Consider the following 20,042-nt stretch of genomic DNA (forward strand, 5'->3'; position numbering starts at 1 on the left):
TGGGGTTATATGTATCTCCCCAACTAAAAGCCCAGGGAGACCCAGAGCTGCGGGGGCCCTCTGGTTTGCAACAATCAAGGAAAGATTTGAAAAAGAGAGGACTGAGCAATCTAACCCTTGAAAGAAGGTGGGCATTAGTCTGGAACAGACGCCAGACCCAGATCCTTAAAATATGCTTTTCTACCACCCCGGGGGTCCCTCATGCCAGCATCATCCCGGGCTTCCCAGACACTCAAGAGGCCAGGTGGGGGCCCTTTTGTTCTAATTAGCGAAGGGGCTGCTGGGATTCTCAAAGGCCACTCAGCCCTGTTCCTGTGATTGCTCAGCTTCCGGCTCCTTTTTTCTTTCTTAAGATTTCCGATCTCAGGGAGGAGAGATGAGATCTGGCTACCCCAGGATGGCCACACCAAGCCTCCTCACGTGCCCTAGCTGCTCCCATTTTGGCACACAGCTCTTGGTCACTGCTGAGCAGAGAAGGCCAGGGTGCAGCAGCTGCATACTGGCCCCCATGGCTCCACGCAAGCGGTGTGTTGCCCTTCTGTCTCTTCCCTTCTCTGGGCTTGAGTCGGCTGTATTAGTCTGTGATCCCTCCAGCCCTAAATCCTTTACTCCCATATCACCACGCCAGTGATTTCCATCCCCCCCCCCCTCCCCTACCACCATGAACTCCAGGAAGACAGGACCACATCTATTTCACTGCTGTCCCCACAGACTAGCTGGGACCTGACTCCTAGTAGGAACCTAATAAATATGTGTTCAGTGATGCATGCTCTGTCTTCCTCCGGTACAAGCACAAGAGGAGCCCATTTGGAAAAGCCCCAGGCTCCTTCATTTACTAGTTGTGTGGCGGGTCCTGAGCAGCTCAGTTACCCTCCCCATATGTAAAGTGGAGATATTAATGGTGACTACCTAGTAGGGTTGCTTGGGGTATGAAACCAAAAAAATGCACAGGAAGTGCTTAGGACAAGTACCTGGGAGCCGAAGCTGGGCTGGTCCCCCTCCTGGCCTGATTCCAGCCTGTCAGTGTAGCAATGCAAGATTCCAGATATGGCCTGACCACGCCAGCACAATAGGCCTATTATTTCCCCCAGTCTGGACGTGACACACTGTTAATGCAGCCTAAGACTGCAGGGCTCCAGAGCCTTTCTCTCCCATGATTAGTTCCCATCAGGTTGTGATCAACTAAATCATTCAGACCCTTTCACCAGAGCTGGGGTCAAGTCAGGTCTCTCCCATCCTCGGCTTTGTGTGAATGTCTTGAAGCTCCCAGAAGGACAATGTCATCTTGCTCATTCCAGCCTGTAGAAATTATTTTGAATGCTGTTTCTGTTGCTCGCTGCTTTCTCTCCCTAAGTTTAGATGCAGGCTGCTCCTTGCAACTTCAACTCCACCATCCATACTGTCGATGGGAACAGAGCCCCACAACATTCCTCCAGAGACATTCACCAGCAATAGAAGCAGAGCACCCTTAATACAAAAGCTCCCAATTATTGAGCACCCACTGTATGCCAGGCAAGCACCATGCTAAGTGCTTTGTGTAACACCATCTCATTTACTCCTCACAACACCACTGGGCGGGGGGGTAGTTGAGGTAGTTTTTATCCCTCCCCATTTTATAGATGATGAACCTGAGGCCAAGAGAGGGGAAGGACTAGTTTTATAAACCCAGAGTGAGGCCCCTTCTGATGGTGAGGAGTGTGGTTATAGACTTGTCACTTAGAGATGTCCTCCAATCTTGACCACGTGTCTCCATTGGCCCTCTTGGCCACTCTCCTTTCCCCTCTGCCCCCACACCACCAGGCCTGGAGTCCAAGGGGCTGTGCTGAGGCTCTTGTCCATGATGAGCAGAGGGCTTTACTAGCCTCAGGAGCCTGGAGCAGAGGCCTGGGCCCATTGATCATAGCAACATTCTTTCCATCTAGGACAGCAGTGAGGACAAGCGCTTCTCCCTAAAGGGCAGACAGACAGCTCCCCATTCTGGTAGGACTACCCTCCCAGCTGTCCTTGACCACTTTTGAGTCTAGCCCGACCTCACAGGCTAGGGCAACTGAATTTCAGAGCATCCCCCTCCTTGTGGCTCTCCACCTGTCTGTGCCCTCATGGGCATCATGTCCAGCCCAATCGGCTTCTTGTATGCCCTCGCATAATCCCCTGAGAATGTTTGGGGGAGGCCAGCAGGTCCCCAGAGTTTCTTGGAAGGCAGAGCAGCAGAGTTAAGTGCAGAGATCCCAGGGACAGGTTACCTGGCTTCGTATCTCTACCATGACAGTTTACTCTTAGGCAAATTACCAAATCTCTAGACCTCACCTTCCCCAACTGTCAAATAGGAATAATAATCGTACCTATCTTATAGGGTTGGAATGAGGATTAAGTGGGGTGTTTAAAATAGTGCTTGGCACAGAGCGAGCACTTTTAAAAGGATGGTGATGGTGGTGGTGATTACCCTTATTAGTACCCTTGGCAAAACCTCACTAAGCAAGACCACTTCAGTCAGAGGGGAGAGATTTTGCCGTTTGTAGCTAGAGGCTAGGTTTCTGTCTGGTTATACAAGGTGGTGTTTCTACCACTACTGGATGCTATCAGGCCATGATTGCCAGGTGGAGCTGTTGAGGTTGTGGTGCCAAGGGAAGGAGTTGTCAAGTATGATAGCTTCTACTTCTACAATGGAAGATCTCTTCAGTGGCTACTCAGCAGACTCACCACCCTGACTTCTGGAAAAAAGAGATCAGCCCGGACTTTAAAATATACTTAGCTCAAGAGCCACTAGTAAGTTTACATTCTGGGGGGTGGTGCTCTGAGGCCAGGGAATAGCTAGAGGTAAGGACTGAGCGGGCCCTGGAGCAAGTGTTCCCTAAAACAGCAGCTGATGGGGATGTCCCAGGCCGCTCTCCATGTAGCCCCTATTGTTTGTCTTGTGGGGAGGAGGCAGGGCAGAGAGTAGGAAGGAGGGACTCTTGATAGTCCCAGGAGAGTCCTTTGGGTAGGAAGTGTCTGAGGGCCCTTGAAGGCACCAGGGAGGCTGCTAGTTCCTGCCTGGATGTTGTTTGGGCAATTGTAGGAGAAGAGAGGCCTCAAGACCGATCCATCTGACCACAAGAGGCTCCAGACTACTCCATGGGGAGGCCCCCTATCCTGCACTTTCAGACCAGGCTAGGTGATGGGTCTGACTTCTGAGCCTCAGGTGTCAGAAGGTGAGGGGCACTGGAGAGGGCCCAGAGATTCCCTGGGACCCCCAGTGCCTCTCCCAACCAACCAGCCAGCATCCCTGGATCTTCTCATCCTGGACTCCCGTCACTTGAAGATTCTTCCCAGAAGAGACATCCCTACTCTTCAAGAGGACTCTGGCAAGGAGAGGTATGAAGGAGTAGAAGAAGTTGAGTAGGCCAGAGAGCCTTTCTGAGCTGAGAGCTATACCATCTGAGGGCATGGCATAGTGCTGAGATGGCCCCAGTGGTTGGACCCACCTACCAGGTAACCTCAGGATTTGCAAATCAAGCAAAGTGCTCTCTGAGCAGAAGCTTAGAGTCTGGCCTCCAAAGATGGGGTAGGGGCTGAAGACAGAGCAATACCTTGCCCTTCCTGGCTGGTTAGGACTCTGCTCTGGCTCTCCTTATGCTCACACCACGTTCCTACGTGGAGGCCCTGCTTTGGTTTGCTGGCTTTGACTCTCTCAGTAAGATTCTCAGAGTAAGTAACTTGCCGGACTAAGGCCAGCACGGCAGAAGCAGAGCCTGCCTTGGGAAGCCCTAGGTCCTGCCCCACCTCTAGGCCTTCTTTTACCATCTGCACAAAAAAGCAGATTGGACAACCTAACACCAAGTAATGGCTGTTTCTGCTTTCACTATGGCATATGGAGAACTGGCTTTTGGTGGCTACCTTCAGACTCATGGTAACCTGTCTGACTGACTTCGGCTCGAGTAGTGATCCCGGGGTCCTGGGATCGAGACCTCGGTCAGGTAGGACTCCCCACTCATTGGAGAGAGTCTGTTTATCACTCTCCCTCTGCTCCTTCCCTCAATCATGAATAATTAATAAATAAATAAATAAATAAATAAATAAATAAATAAATAAATAAATATAAATACTTAAAGCATGAGGGCCTTAATTTTTTTAAAAGACTTTATTTATTTGAGAGAGAGAGAGAAAGCACAGGGAGAGGAGCAGAGGGAGAGGGAGAGAAAGAGAATCTCCAGAAGACTCCATGCTGAGCATGGAGCCCAACACAGGGCTCAATCCCACAACCCTGAGATCATGGTCCAAGCCAAAATCAAGAGTGGTCACTCAACCAGTTGAGCCACCCAGGCACCCCAGGGCCTTAAATTTTAAAAATTATTTAGGGGTGCCTGGCTGGGTTAGTTGGTAGAATGGCAACTCTTGGTCTCAGGGTCATGAGTTAAAGCCCCATGTGTAGTGTAGAGTTTACTTAAAATTTTTAAAAAGTTTTTTGTTTTTTTTTAAATGAAAGCTACTTGGAGGTAGTATTAGAGTAGGCTTGTCAGTGGTTCACTGAGCCTATTCTGGGCCCCCCACCCCCGGCAACACAGAGGTGGATGAGGCATGGATGATCTTGTCATTTGAGGGAGTCACATCTAGTCATGGGGACAAACATAAGCAGACTAAGTTACAAAATGGGCCAAGGGCCTAATGGACATCTGTCAGAAGGCACAGACTTGAAAATACCAGATTGAGGGATGAAAGTCCGGGAAGGCTTCACAGAGGAGGTGATGATGGAGCCAAATCCTGAAGGATAAATAAGAGTTCCTGAGATAGGAAAGGGCATGCCAGGCAAAGGGAACACCACAGATGGAAGAGTGATGGAGGATGGTGGTTGTAGAAGAAATGAGCCGGGGCTGGGCATTTGCTGGATGGGAAATTGATAAGGCCTGAAACTGAAAAGATGGGAAGAGGCCTTGGATCCTCATCCTGAAGACAGTGGGGAACCATTACAAGGATTCTGAGCAGAGGAGTAAAACGACCAGGTCTGTACTTTATAAGGATGGCATTGCCACTTGCCAACTCCTGGACTGTCGCAACAATGCCCTAATGGGCCCTCTCTAATCCAATCTTCAATGACAGATAAAAACAAATCTGACCATTTCATCCCCCTGTTTAACATCAACTTTTTATACGTGTTCAATAAATATTTGATGAATGAAAGATGAAATGAATGAAAGGGGTATCTGTAATGGCCCTTCTTCTATGTTTCTGGGTCTGTGGGTCTAAGTTAAACACTTCCTGACTTCCTTTCTGGGACAGTAAGATCAGAGGAGGGAAGGGACTTGCTCAAAGTCACACAGCAAGTCAGCAGCAGTGGCTCTGCTTCCTATCCCATTGGGATTCTGAAGGGTTATCCTTGCCGAGAAAGCCCCGGGCCCTGTTTTGCCTGGTGTCTGAGTCCCCAGGATGGACCTCCCAGCGCAGGGCCTCTTAGCCCACAGAACACTCCACCTGTCACCACGCAACAGCATCTCCTCGTCCTCTCCTGCCAGGAGTAGGGTTGGAATCCGGAATTCCTCCTTCTCACCTTGCAATCTTGATCTCTCCCTTTGGTGCTGCCACTAGGAAGAACATCAGGGTCTGCTAGGATCTGGGCTGGGTGTGGGGTTCTAAGCCCCCCGTTAGGCTGGGGTCTGTGTCCTGGAGCTAAGATGGGTCTGTGTTGGGTTCTAGGCTTTTGGGTAGCTGCTGCTGCTTCCTTTTTTTTTTTTTTTTTTTTAAGATTTTGTTTATTTATTCATGAGAGACACAGAGAGAGAGAGAGAGAGAGAGAGAGAGGCAGAGACAAAGGCAGAGGGAGAAGCAGGCTCCATGCAGGGAGCCCAATGAGGGACTCGATCCTGGATCCTGGGATCACACCCTGACCCAAGGCAGACACTCAACCGCTGAGCCACCAGATGTCCTACTTCTTTAAAAAAAAAAATATTTTTTTAAATTTATTTGACAGAGTATAAGCAGGGGGAGCAGCCTAGGGAGAGGGAGAAGAAGGCCCCCACTGAGCAGGGAGCTCAATGCAGGGCTCGATCCCAGGATCCTGGGATCATGATCTGAGTCAAAGGCAGACACTCAACCGACTGAGCCACCCAGGTGCCCCTTTTGGGTAGCTTCTCACTGGACTCCGGGCTGCTCTGTGCTCCAGACTTTGGACCTAGCTTTACTCTGAATTCTAGTTTCTGGGCTTCCAGCCCTCTGGCTCTGGGTTCTAGGCTGTGAACTGGGTTCCTGGTCCAAGACTTGGTTCTAAGTTCTGAGCTCTGGTCTTTATAGCTCTGGCTAGATTTTGGGCCTGAACTGAGTGAGTTCTGATCTCTGTGGTCTGAGTTCTGGGTTCTGGGCTTTAGTGTGGGACTTTGGAACTGGGCTGGGCTTGTTTGGGCTCTGGGTTCTAGGCTTTGAGCTGGACTTTGGGGCTGGGCTGGACTGTAATCTTTTTTTTTTTTTTTTTTTTCAGATTTTATTTATTTATTCATGAGAGATACAGAGAGAAGCAGAGACACAGGAAGAGGGAGAAGCAGGCTCCCTGCGGGGAGCCCAATGCAGAACTCAATCCCAGGACTTCAGGATCACGCCCTGAGCCAAAGGCAGATGCTCAACCACTGACCCACCCAGGTGCCCCTAGACTGTATTCTAAACCCCAGGCAGGAAACTGATTTCTCCTCTGAACTCCAGGCGCTGGGGTTTATGTTGGGTGGGAGCAAGAGACCTTAGAAGGGAAAGTAGCAAGTTCTTAAGCCTCTCTCCTCACCCCACTCCTTTCTGGAGACTTTCAGCTTTGCTCCCTCCTTCTAATAGGGCCAAAGTGAAGGTGGTAGTGGCTTTCCCTGAGCTTTCTAAGGACTTCTCTCCCCATCAGTAAGAAATGAGAGGTGAAGGATGGGGATGGGAGCATGTGGAAGTGTCCTCACCTGGCCACAAACCATCCTGCTCACTCTCAAGGACGTTCCCAAGGAGCAGAGAGCAGTGACAACACACAGGCGCAGCTCATAGCCCAGCACCTTGTGGGAAAACCGGCCACAACGGGCTGGGACTGACTGAGGGGCTTCCACCCTCACCTTTCCCCACCTCACTCCCGAGACTTCACCCCACCCTCTGCCCTGGCCAGGAGTTGGGCTTGAAGCTCCCTCAGTCCCCAGAAGTCATTCCAAGGGTTCACCCTAAGCCTTTACTCAAAGCCCTGACCTGTACCCTGACTGCATTGTCCTTTATGATGGGCTGCTCTATACTTTATTCCCCTTCAGGGAAGGTCCTCTTCCTCCCATGACTGCTCCGGAGCCTCCCACCCTGCAGGACTCCTCCCTAGCCCCCTGCTGGATATGCTCACTCCAAGGGCTGCCATGAAGGCAAGGTCCACATACATGTGACAGACTTCACTGAAGGGGCAGGAATTCCTGTGGGGAAATACAACTAGAAGAGATCATTTTAAATTCTGCATGTCACATGACTGCCCAAGGGAAAAACAACCAAAACCTGTTAACAGGATGTCCCCTCGTGAGTACACTGAGTTCCTAACTTTATTCTCTTGTCTCAGATCTTCCTTCCCTTACACCCACTGAAAGAGACCACCTTTTCAATTCTCTCCTGGACAAAAATCTCCATTAGGCTCTGTTCAGGAAACCTCACCCCCTAAGCCACATGGGACAGGATCAACAGGATAAGAAACACTTAGCAGAACACTTCCCAAAGTCTGAGTTATTCAGTCTAAAAGAATATTACAGGGGCACCTGGGTGGCTCAGTTGGTTAAGCATCTGCCTTTGGCTCAGGTCATGATCCCAGGGCTAGGGAGGAGTCCTGCAGGGTGGGAGGCTCCGGAGCAGTCATGGGAGGAAGAGGACCTTCCCTGAAGGGGAATAAAGTATAGAGCTTGCCCGACTGGGAGCCTGCTTCTGCCTCTGCCCGCAAGCTCCCCCTGCTTGTGCTCTCTTTCTCTCTCTCGCTCTCTCTCTCTGTCAAATAAATAAAATCTTTAAAAAAAATAAAAATATTTCAGCAGAAACATGGAAGGGCTCAGGCAAATAGCCTTCACCAAACAGCCCAGGATGGGCTTGGAAATTTTGACCCTCAGTCTCCCGTCTCTTTAAAATCTTGCCACCGGTGAGAAGTGACGAGCTATGCCTCTTCCTCATTGTTCAGATTTGGCCTTTTGAGGTGAGTGGGAACGGCAGGAGAGTGGTTAAATGCAGATCAAACACCTACACACTCCTACAAAACACAAGTGTTTCTTCTCAGCAGCAACTTAGTCTAAATCCATGTTGAGGAGGAGAAACACTTTCCTAAAAGCCCCATAATCTGGTCCCTGTGCATGGTGGAGGTAGCTCATATTGTGTTTTGGGGCAATGTCAGACCCTCTGGGTACCTCATCTTGCTTCGGGCTGTGACCCAGCATAACAAAGGGCCTGGCCAAGAGCATCAGCCTATCCTAGTCCCTCTTGGATATGTAATGTCCTTGTAAGACATTACATTTGTCCTCCCAAATCGTGGGAGGGGGAGCCCTAGAATTCTTCCCATGCCCGAGAAGAACAATCCAGAAATGTAGGGCATTTGGTTTCCCAGTATATACTCATGCTTTCCATCTGAGCTCCTGTCCCCTGCTCTGACCACTGCATTCTCAGGGCTCTGTTCGCCCACCCCGGGAAAGCCCCTATCTGAAACGCACAGGGGCATGCTCAGTTCTTGACACGTTTCATGTTTGTTCATTCTGTCTCCCCAGCCAGATTGGGAACCCCAGGATACAGGATGACCATTCTCTGAGCCCTGACTCGGTGTCGGGCAGTCCTCGAGGAGTTCAGAGTCTAGAGGGAGAGATCAACAGGTAAATAAATCATTACAGTAGAAGTCTGATAAAGAAAAAAATTATGCTAAAGGTAAACAGAGGAGTGATATGGGCACAGCTGCCACGTTGCACAACGCCAGGGGCCTGCCAGTCATAACTGGTCGCTCGCTAGAGATAATGCAACGAGATGGCCCTGGTCATGTGCAAGCCCAGAGGAGGCATCTAACCCGGCGTTGGCGGTCTCAACAAGTCCCTTAAGGATATGAGCTATTAGCAGAGGCCCGAAGGGCAAGTTTACCAGGCAGATGAGGAGTGAAGGGCACTTGAGGCAGAGCAAACAGCATGTGTGAAGCCAAAGGGGGTGAGGGAACATGCGAAGTGTTAGGAAATAGCAGGAAATACATTTTGGCTGAAGCCCTGGGCACATGTGGAGGAATGCCTAAAGCTTGTTTGTTAAAGTGAGTTAATGAATGCAAGAAAGACTATAATAACAAAAATCATAATCACCCACATTTGTTAGCTACTCACTCTACGCCAAGCACTGTGCAGGGTGGTTTATGTGAATTCTCTAATTTTAACTTTACAACAGCCCCATGAGGGAAGTTCTTTATTATCCTGCTGTCTACAGATAAGGAAACTGAGGCCCAGGAAAAGTTAGTTGACTTGCTCAAGGGCAGAGAGAATGGCAGAGCCAGGGCGGAACCCTGTCCTGGACTCTGGAACCCTGAGCCCTTGATCACTGCTTTTCCTACAACACCGGCGCCCTTAACTTTGGGCAGAGGTGACCCAGGTCATCTGGTACCGACCCAGGTCAGCTCTTCTCAGCCTCGTCCCAGGGCTTCTCCTCCTTGGTATGACCTTAGATGTCAGAGCTCTGAGGACCTCTTCCCTTGACCTTCTGTTCTCCTTACCCCATCTTCTCCCACCCCATCAGTGACTCTGTACCAACAACTTCCCGGTCTGCAGCTTCACCCAGTCTGAATGCCTGCCTGTGTATTTCACACCGTCCTTAACACAACCGATATTTTCTAGTTTGTTCGGCACCGGGCTTGATAGATGATGTGGACCCTGCCCTCGTGAGCTCAGAGTCAGGCGAGCAGATAGAGCTAGGCGAGTGGAATGGAGTGTGTTGGCAGAGAGAGCTGATACCAGGAAAGTGGATCAGTTAGGTCTGGGTTTGGCTGTTGGTACAAAAGCCACAAATCACGACCACGTCACCTGGAAATACTCAGTCCAGAGCTGGTGTGGTAGCTCCGTGATCATCAGAGCAGAGCCCGGTGCTTTCCGTTCCACTGTCCTGTCATCCTGAACATGGTGCTTGCTTCTCATTGGCCGGCATAGCTGCTGAAGCTCTGGTCATCGCATTTGCGTTCCAGTCAGTTGGAAGAAGGAAGATGTGAAAAAGAGCACACTCTCCCTTTATAAATAGTTCCTGGAAATTGTACAAAATACTTCTGCCCAGAAGCTATTGACCAAGCACTTCGTCACAGAGTCACACCTAGCCATAAAGAATTCTGACAAATACCGTTTTTGCTCTGAGCCAGCCCATGGGCCCAGCTGAAAATCAGGGTTGTATGACTGAGGGCAAGCAGAATAATGGATATTAGGGGTCCACTAGTCGTTTCAACCTCAGAAAGTACCCAAAGGACCCAACACTTCACTTGAATTTTGGGGGATGAATCAGTTAGCCAGGCTGCAGAGCGTATTCTTGGAAATGCAAGCGGTTCAAGGTGTCTCCAGCATGGAGTGCACCTTGGGGAGTAATGGAAAAATACAGACAAGATCACAACATCTAAGTCATTTTTGGGGGGTGGGGGGAGTTGTGGCTCATTCTGAGGAAAGAGACACACCTGGAGGTGTGGTGGGGAGGAGCCAACCTGTGTTAAAATTAGTTTTCTCCAGAGATTAACAGCCTAGGTGTGGCTTGGCTTTAGAAGTCCTTTGACTTTCCTTCCCAGGCCTGGAGTTCCAAGAGATGCCAATTTGCAACTGTGGCACACCATGCCACAGATACTCACGGTCACTCACTTATACATCACACCCAGGTTGTGTGGTTCCTGTGTTTGGAGGGCAGGGTTGTTTTAGCCTTAGGAACCTGTGCCTTGTAAGCTTCGATGGACAGAGATTTGGCAGGAAGACTCTGGAAGTTCTGGAGTGGGGCTGCAGTACTGAAGTAATCATTGAGGAGCCAGCAGTGGCCACAAGGCCATTGGCCTCACGAGCCTCCACTGCTGGTCAAAGGCAGGATATTGCCACATGAACTACCAGCTGTAGCATCCTCCCCAGACACATCACCAGGACTTCCAAAGGTTGTGTTTATTTCTCTGGCTTTTTTTTTTTTTTTTTTTTTTTTTTTTCAGACATCAGGGCAAGATAATCAGCTGGGAGAGGAGCGTCTGGCTCTCTAGAGAATAGACCCAACCCCCTTGACGCTGACCTTGTTGCCCTTCTCTGCTCTTGCAGCAAGTAGACAAGTGACCTTGGCCGGGCCACCTCAGAGAGTTCAGCAGGGAATCCTAAATGCACCAGCACCCCCCCACTCCCTAACAGAGCTCTCCAGTTCACACTCCCCCTATTCTATTCTATTTGACACACACGTCAAATAGACCCACCAACACACGTTGCTCACACCAGGTACCCAGATCTATATCTATTGCCCCGCATACAGGAATTCACACACAAAAGTCACATGTACACACGACACACATGCTACGTGTAGATACAGCCCTCCAACTACCCACATCACTTACAGACCTGCACATATCACACACAGACATATACATGTTACACATGATACGCTAACACACCTATTCTTACCATACAGCATGCCACAAATACATCCATCCCTACACATTCACTTACCTATTTACACATCATACCCAGACCCCCTTTGATGTTGGTTCCTGTGTTTGAGGTATAGGACCCCCCAGGTTCCTTCATCCATAGGAACCCTTGCCTTCTGAGCTTTGATGGACAGAGCTCAGGAGGCAATCAGAGAGGAGAAGGGAGTGCCCCTACCTCCCCAACCCAAATACATATATTCAGTCCACAGCAAAGAAGGAAGACTAGCCTTTCCCCCAGTACCCTATGGACCCATGTTTGCCCCTGACGTCAGGGACATGGAGTTCTGGGCAGGGGATCCAGTATGGTGCCCTGGCTCTGCCCCCACTGTCCAAGATGCCCTAGGGACAACAGCCCTAGCCAGAAGCCTGGAAGCAAGGCTGTGCCAGGCCCACAAATGTCATAGTGGCAGGATAGCCCTTATGCAATGGGCACTGTGGAATGTGCAGGGTGCCTGTGGGAGCTGATCCAGTGGACCTGGGGAACCAGTGGAGAGGAAAGGCCCTGGCGGTTATTGACATCTACTCGGTGCCAGGTGCCATGTCTAGACCTCCACAGCATTGTCTCCTATCATCTGCACATCATCTGTCATCCCAGTTTATAGATAAAGAGAATTGGGGCCCACGTTGGTGCTCAAAGCCTCACAGCCAGTAAGTGGTAAGGTCTTACATTGAACCTGGGACTCTGTCCCTACAGCGCCAGGGCCCCCAGCTTAGGTTGGGGTGCCACAGCGAGGCAGCTCCAGGGCAGGAGTGATCCCAGCAGCAGATAGGCCACGTGGGGCTCTATTCTGGTCTTTTTGCCATCTCTCTCCCTTCTCACTGGAGGTACAGATACCCCCTGCTTTTCAAAAGTTTGCATTAAACACGATTTTTGCTTTTACAAAAGACCTATATTAGTACCTTTTTTTGCTAACTGAAGAAATCTGAAGAGGATTTTCGCTTTTTTAAAAAAGATAGCGAATGGCAAAAAGAGCACCCAGTGCTTGTTTTGCGTCAAGCTGTCATAGAAGGAGTACGCACCCCTGACAGTGAGAGTGGCATTGCCAGACTCCTTCCCCGGGAACCACGCTCAGCATCCCAGCATCAAGCCACCAGAGATCTGAACTGTGTCTGTAGGCATCTGTGCTTTCTCTCGATTTATCTTGCACACCCATTAGCAAGACGTGTCATAACGTATCGAAAAGCATATCAGAAAAGCCTAACAGAGGCTACTTTCGGGGTCTGGGAATGTTGAAGATTTTTTTCCATATAAATTAATGGCACTTGCTTCTTTATGCCATTTCAGCTTATGAGAGGTTTCATAGGAATGCAGGGCAAACCTGTAACTGAGGTAGGAGACCTCAGCCCAGAAAAGTGGAGCTGGGGATTGGGAAGGTAGGAAACATGGGGCACCTGCCTGGCTCAGTTGGTAGAGCATGCAGCTCTTGATCTCAGGGTCATGAGTTTGAGCCCCACATTGGGGATAGAGTTTACTTAAAAAAATTTTTAAAAATAATAGTTTTTTTTTAAAAAAAGAAAGAAAAAATTTTAAAGGGGGTGGGGTAGGAAACAGATGAATGGGTTGTGAGTTTGGACCCAATGCCATAGACTAAGCCCATATTAGTCCTGGATATTGAGCCAAAGCTGGTGTTAGACATGAGCCGGAGCTACAGCTTGAAGCAGGTCAGAACGAGAATCAGATATGAGTCTGAGCCAGGAGGCTAGACCTGGAGCTGCTACTGTCACTGGAGTGGATCCAGGTCAGCCCTGAGCCAGAACAGAGGGACGGGAGATGGAGGCTAAGGTGCTCCCACCTCATGCTTACAGAATCTCCCCCACTGGCTCAGGTAATTGCTGGGCCCTGAGATGGGATGCACAGAAGCTCACATCGCTCAGGAAAGAGAGACAGGGACACAAAGAACTTTAATCCAAGGCACACTAGACTTTGCTAACAGACTCTCCATGCATCTAGGCCTTCAAGGGTGGCCAGGACTTCAAGCACCAGGATCCAGAGATAGATGAGGGAGATTGGGGTAGGCCAGGTTGGCACTGGGAACAGAGGCCCGGAGGCAAGTGAGCTAGCATCTTATTTCACTGGAACAGACCAGGGAACAGTAAGCATCAGGCTGGCAAGGTTGGTGACCAGAGCCCACAGGACTTGATGTCCTGCTTGGGAATTTGGACTTTATCTAGAGGGCAACAGGACATCATTGGCAAGTTTTAAGAAGGACGATGACAAAAGCCCTTGGGCTGCTGGTGTGGGTGAGGAGCTCAGGGTGGGAAGGGGAGCTGGAAGTCAGGGGGACCTAGGAGGAGGCTGATGTCATAGGGTGGGAGATTGTGAGGCTGATGCTGGGCAGTCACCCAGGACCGGAGGGAAGGGGACGGATGCCAGATCTATAGAGGGGGTATGATCGACAGGATTTGGTGATCACTTTTTGTTTGAGTGTGAGGGCAAGGGTAAAGCCTAAGAGGACACCCAGGGCAGAGCTCGAACACCAGGGAGGTTGAGAGGCCATTGCAGAGGTGGGGTCACCCCCGGAGAAACTACAGGGACAGAGCCCGTGCTCCAGCCTGTCCTCCCAACTTGGCCTCTCACGAGCAGCGTGTCCCTGGCATGTTATTTATGAGGCCTTCTGAGCCTCGGGTTTTTTCCTTCTGCAGAATGGGGAAATGTTTATTTCCTTCATGGAGTTTTTATGAAGACTAGACAAAACGTGTATGATGGTATCTGGCACATGTTAAGAGTCTGTTCATTGTTCCAAGTTCAGCCATGTGCCCCAGCCCAGACCTCAGGCTTCCAAGAAAGATTGCTGGCCTCTATCAGTGACCATCATAATACCTGCTGGTCACAAGGGGTGACCTAGCGTGACCTGCAAGTATCCTACCATGTGGCAGGCAGCTCCAGGTACCTCCTGTCTTCCAATGGCCCTGTAGCTGAGGAGAATGTTCTGGGTGCCCTGTTTGCTTATTCTCTGGCCAGTGAGGCCCAGGTGCCCTCCTCCTCTGAGCAAATCTTCCCAATAGTGCCCCAGAGGCCCATCAAGTGACCCTGGGGGAAGGAGGGAACTTATGAGGGATGCTTAGATGTCCTGAACCAGACTGGAGTCTGGCCCCCCCCCCTTGCCCACTATGGGGGCCTATCGCAGGCTCCAGTCAGAAACCCCCTCCCCACCTATTCCTCAGTCTACCTGTGCAAGGAGGTCTTGAGGAGGGGGCCAGTCCTGCAGGACAGAGGCCAAGGCCACCTGGGGAGGCATTTGCAGAGTCTTCCAGGCTCCTCTCCTTTTCCTTTAACATCCTTCTAGTCCCTTAAGCATCCTGAATCCCTTATGTTAACAGGTCCTCAGGGGCCATCCTGGGCCTCTCACTCTCTCCACATACAGGCCTCTTGTGTCACCAACTGTGCCTCCGAAGGCAACTCTTTCTCCTGAGCACCAGACCCCCTATATCCCACTCTCATCACTGACCCAGACTCTCAGACCCCACATGGCTAAACGGAGCTCATTCTTCTCCTCTGGACCCTCAGGTCAATGAATGGGTCTTCCTCCTACCCATTCGCCCAGGCTTTGTCTCCTTTTCCTCCTCTGCACCCCACATCCCATCATTTCTGCACCTCCTCTCCATCTATACCCTACTTCCTGCTGAGGTCTCCACATCTTGCACCCCATCACTTCTGGCCTCTAGCCCAGCTGGGGAAAGTCAGATCTTTTCCTTGCTTCAGGGGACTCCAAAGGCATAAACTGCCTCATTCCGATATGTTTGAGAATTTTTTTTTAAGATTGATTTATTTATTTACTCATGAGACACACACACACACACAGAGAGAGAGAGAGAGAGAGAGAGAGAGGCAGAGACATAGGCAGAGGGAGAAGCAGGCTCTCCACAAGGAGCCCGATGTGGGACTCAATCCCAGACCCCCAGATCACACCCTAAGCCAAAGGCAGACGCTCAACCGATGAGCCACCCAGGTGTCCCTGAGAACTCTTTTAGAAGAACATGTTCCGGGAGGCAGCATTTTAAAATCTGACAATCAATAATCACAGCTTAAATACAATATCTGCCTTTCAAAATAAACTTGTCTTGCAGACCTTTGCAACAGGGGGATTGCCCAAGAGGTTTTTTTTCCCCCTTCTGGTGCAATAATTAACACCACTTTGCAAAAGGAATACAAAAATACACTATAAAAAAAACGAGACTGCCTCTAGCATAATACAATAACAGCTTATGAAACACAAGTTTCAAAAAAAAAAAAAAAGAAAAGAAAAGAAAGAAGGAAACACACAAGCTCTCCAGACCTTCAGTCTTTTTTAAAGAAGCCAAAAATCTGAGTTTCAGTAAAAATCTCACAAGTTTAAATGTTAGCAATCAGTTTTTAAAAAATTTTGAAACCAGCGTTCAGCCTCCAGCATGCAACTCTGGGCCCCTCCAAGTGTGTCCTCCACACTGCTCTTGAAATGATCTTTTGCAATAATAAAAATTATCTTTAAAAAAAAAATCCTACACTTGGGGGCACCTGGCTGGCTTCATAGGAAGATGATGCGACTCTTGAGCTCAGTTCAAACCCCACACTGGGCAGAGAGATTACTTAAAAGTAAAATCTTAAAAAAAAAAAAAAAATTCCTACACTTAATACACCAAATGCATCACATGCAACTCACTTAATGCCACCGTCTGCATGCTGAGGCCCGTGCTGGGTCGAGTAATTTGCCCCAGTTACACAGCTAGGGAGGGAAGGAGCCAGGATTCCAGCCCAGTCCTCCGGCTGCTTGGGACCCTGGCCTGTTTTTGCGCCCCAGCTCCTGCCCCAGCTTAATAACCGAGGATGCATAGAGACATGAAGGCAGGCGCAGCTCTCGTGTGTGCCCGGTTACCCCCTGGCCCTGCGCCCACGCCGGGACCGCGCGCCGGGGGGCCGGGCGGGCCAGCGGGGAGCGGGGCTCGCACAATGCAGGTGCCGCCGCCCCCTCCCTTCCGCCGCTTTGAGGCTCCGGGACAGCCGGGCCGCCGCTTCCTGCGCACAGCCCGGGCCTTCGACGTCCGGCTGCCGGCCCTCCCGCCCCCGAAGTCCCAGCCCGGGAGCCGGGGGGATGGGGGCACGGAGGAGGCGCCCTTGCCCCCCTTGCCCCGCAGCCAGGGCTTGGCGTCCAGGCCGCAGGGCCGGTTTGCAGGCCCCCAGTCCACCCCCCGCGCCACCACGGGTTTGGTGCCTCCTGGTCCGGCCTTGGCCCGCCCTCCCTCCTTGACACGCTCGGAGCCAATTTAAATCCTGCCCCCCACGCCGTCCCTCTGCAAGTCCGGTGGGAACAATAGCTCCTGCGCCGCGGAGCACCTTCCAGGTGACTGAGTCAGGGGCGGAGGCCTTTGCATGGATAGTCTCATGCGATCTTCACGGGAGCCCAGCGGGATGATTGCTCTCATCCCTATTTCACAGGTGAGGAGCCTGCAGACCAGGTTGGTCAAAGGCCTCTGTCCTCAGGCCGCCTGGCGACGGGGTAGCGGAGCCCGGATCTATTGGACTCCAGCGGGTCTAGACTTGGTGCTGCTGCGGGGCTGCGCGAAACCGCTCCAAGGTTCCGGCCCAGGGACCTGCACCTGTCCTGGGGACACCAACCAGGGTGGGTGTTTCCCTGGCCCTCAGGCAGCTCCCCATCTGATGGGGAATGCTTTCTAGTGCTGGATGATCTAGAAACTCACTTCGTCGGGATCCCTGGGTGGCTCAGCCGTTGAGCCCCTGCCTTCAGGCCCAGGGCATGATCTTGGAGACCCAGGATCGAGGTGACATCGGGCTCCCTGCATGGAGCCTGCTTCTCCCTCTACCTGTGTCTCTGCCTCTCTCTCTATCATGAATAAATAAATAAAATCTTAAAAAAAAATAAAAAGAAGAAAGAAACTCACTTTGTTTCTCTGCAGACAGAAAGGCCAGCCTGAGCACTAAAGCATAAACAGGTTTTAGGTGGAGGGGGAACCCTGCACAAAGACTGGGCTGAGACTGGGTGAGGAGCTCCGGGCCCAGCAGCCACCACAACACAACTTTCTGCCACTGTACCCCTTCTCTGCCTGCTGAAATCAGGTGTTTCATTCATGGGGACACCTCTGAGTGTATCTGTGTTGGCAAGCCCACCGGAAAAGCCCATCTCCTCCCCACAAGGCCTGATGTGGGAGAGGCTGGGCAGTGATGTCCTGGCAAATATTTAGCAACTGGCACACGATGGGGGGTGGGTACCCCGATTTGTAGCATTTGCGAGTTTCCATGGAGCAAATATTCCACCATGGTCAATATCAAGCTACTGCAGTTGAAACTGGACAGTAACACACCATAACAGATCTGATAGATGATAGGAAAACCAGTAAGCAATGATGAGTTTGGAGTCTTTACTACTTTTGTTTTTAATATAAGTGTCAATTTATAGACTTTAATTCTTTTTTTTTTTTTTAAGATTTTATTTATTCCTGAGAGACACAGATTGAGACAGAGAGGCAGAGACACAGGGAGAGGGAGAAGCAGGCTCCACACAGGAAGCCCCACATGGGACTCGATCCCTGGACTCCAGGGTCACGCCCTGGGCTGAAGGTGGCGCCAAACCGCTGAGCCACCCAGGCTGCCCAGAATTTAATTTAATGACCGTGTTTAACAACCAGCTCACAGGATTCCCGTAAGTGCAACAATTGGATCTCAAGAGCGGATACTTGCTGACTCCAGTGCAACATTGAGCCAAGGTCACCCAGGTCCCCATGCCAGCAGCTCCAGGCCTTCCTCCAGCCTCAGGGCTCCTACACACAGGATTCCCCATCTCTAGCCTGGGTTTCCCTCTAGTGGACAGAAGAGTCATTCTAGGTGATTCTCTCCTACCTGTATCCAGAGTTCATGGCCCAGAGGGTGTGGATGAGGCTGATCGTCCCTCATGGGAAAAGTTTCCTAATGGGGGTCCATATGGTTTCAAAATTGTCCTCAAGCACTAGACACTTGGCATCCCTCTTCTCTGAGAGGTAGCACCAGGGAGGCCCTTTGGGCTTCAGCCATTATCACAGTCTCTAGAGTTTTTCCCAAGTCCCAGCTCATCCCCCAGGTGGCAGCTAGTACACTAGCGCTTCATTCAAGTTTGGAGAACACCCTCCATCAGGTCTATCTCTAAGGAGGCGAACTGCTTTTTCTGTTTGCATGAGGAAGTAAGCTTTCACATAACTCATAGCCGACAGGGAAACATATGTGTTGGGCACATGAGAAAATAGAGTCACTTAGATATAGAGCTGGGGCTCAGGACTCCCTCTCTTGCATTATGCTTGGTCTCTCTTCTTCCCGAAGTGATCTTTCCAAAGCATAGCTGTATCTGTCACTTTTCCACTCACAAATCTCCTATAATTTTCATTGCTCATATCTTCAGCCCAAGCTCAGGCACTCAAGCCCTTGGTTGAGAACTCATCTGTGTTGTTTACCTTAAATTGCCAAAGAAGGAAAGAGAAGAAAGCTGATCTTTTAAAAATTCTCCTCTGGGCCATGCACTTTGCTAAACACTGTAAATACAGGTTTCTCCTGCTATCTGAAAGTTGAGGGTAGCTATGAAATCCTTCATAAGCCCAACTAGCATAAAGTGAAAATAATCCCCATGTTCTGAAAGTTCACATTATACTCTTTGCTTTTATCAAAAATTTATATTAGTACAGTAGAGACTTAAAAAAAAACTAAATCCTCTTCTGATTTCTTTCTGTTAGCAAAAACAAATACAAATATACTTTCAAAAAGTGAGGGATACCTTGTAGTATCTTATTTCTCCAGTAATGCTGCTAGATAGGGCATCTTATGGATGAGAAAACTGAGTGTCAGTACCAGCTGACTTGGTGTGACACAGCTTGCAAACAGAGAAATTTTATATTCAGCCTACTTCTCTTTCTACTTGAAAGCTGCTCTTGTCATTTTAGGCCTGGCCCGCTCCCCAGGATGGCTTGCAGAGTGAGGTCCCAAATCTCCAGAACCATTTTCTCACCACACTCAAAATAAGGCCACATTCCTTAGGGTTCTAAGAAAAGGACTGCTTTTCATTGAAACTCAAGCAGAGGTAATAGAGCCACAGACAAGGGATAAGAAACCAGATTTTTATCTGATTAAATTCTTCTGGTGCTGGTGCCAAGGTCTTTCCTCTCCTTCCTTCCCCTACCTTCTCCCCAACTCTCCCTTCTCAACCTCTCTCACCTTTATCTCCTTAACTTCACCTGGAATTCTAGACATCTCTAAGGTTCAGATCCAATTTCCTTTCTCCAGAAAACTCTCTCAGAGCATCTGGCTCAGGAATCTGCCTAATGAAAGTGAGAGTTGTTGCAGCTTGTAAGGAAGAGGAGATTTCTGGCTAAACATGAGGATTGATCACACGTGTTTATCTTGACTCAGTCCTGAAACTTCATTAAAATAGTAGTAAGTGGATTGGGGGGAAAAAGTATAAACTCACCAAGGAAG

The 20,042-nt window shown here is 50.0% G+C and overlaps 1 protein-coding gene across 29 annotated transcripts in view; it reads left to right on the top strand.

Moving 5' to 3' along the window:
• Positions 1 to 20,042, top strand: part of MYCL (MYCL proto-oncogene, bHLH transcription factor) — a 100,728-nt gene that overhangs the window by 66,003 nt on the left and 14,683 nt on the right. For 15 of the 29 annotated variants that reach the window (XM_072771776.1, XM_072771792.1, XM_072771797.1 and 12 more), the window contains one exon: positions 8,706 to 8,807. Coding sequence is in view for 1 of the 29 variants with exons in the window: in XM_072771767.1 (XP_072627868.1) it covers positions 16,959 to 17,024 (66 nt within the window). In the remaining 28 variants the exon portion in view is untranslated. Of the gene's footprint in view, positions 1 to 353; positions 3,355 to 6,448; positions 6,607 to 7,235; positions 7,486 to 7,985; positions 8,144 to 8,705; positions 8,808 to 16,685; positions 17,025 to 20,042 lie in introns of those variants that run through there. The other 14 variants (XM_072771781.1, XM_072771789.1, XM_072771795.1 and 11 more) reach the window with 8 other exon arrangements.

The sequence above is a fragment of the Canis lupus genome, chromosome 13 (genome assembly GCF_048164855.1).
Source record: "Canis lupus baileyi chromosome 13, mCanLup2.hap1, whole genome shotgun sequence".
NCBI lineage: Eukaryota > Metazoa > Chordata > Mammalia > Carnivora > Canidae > Canis > Canis lupus.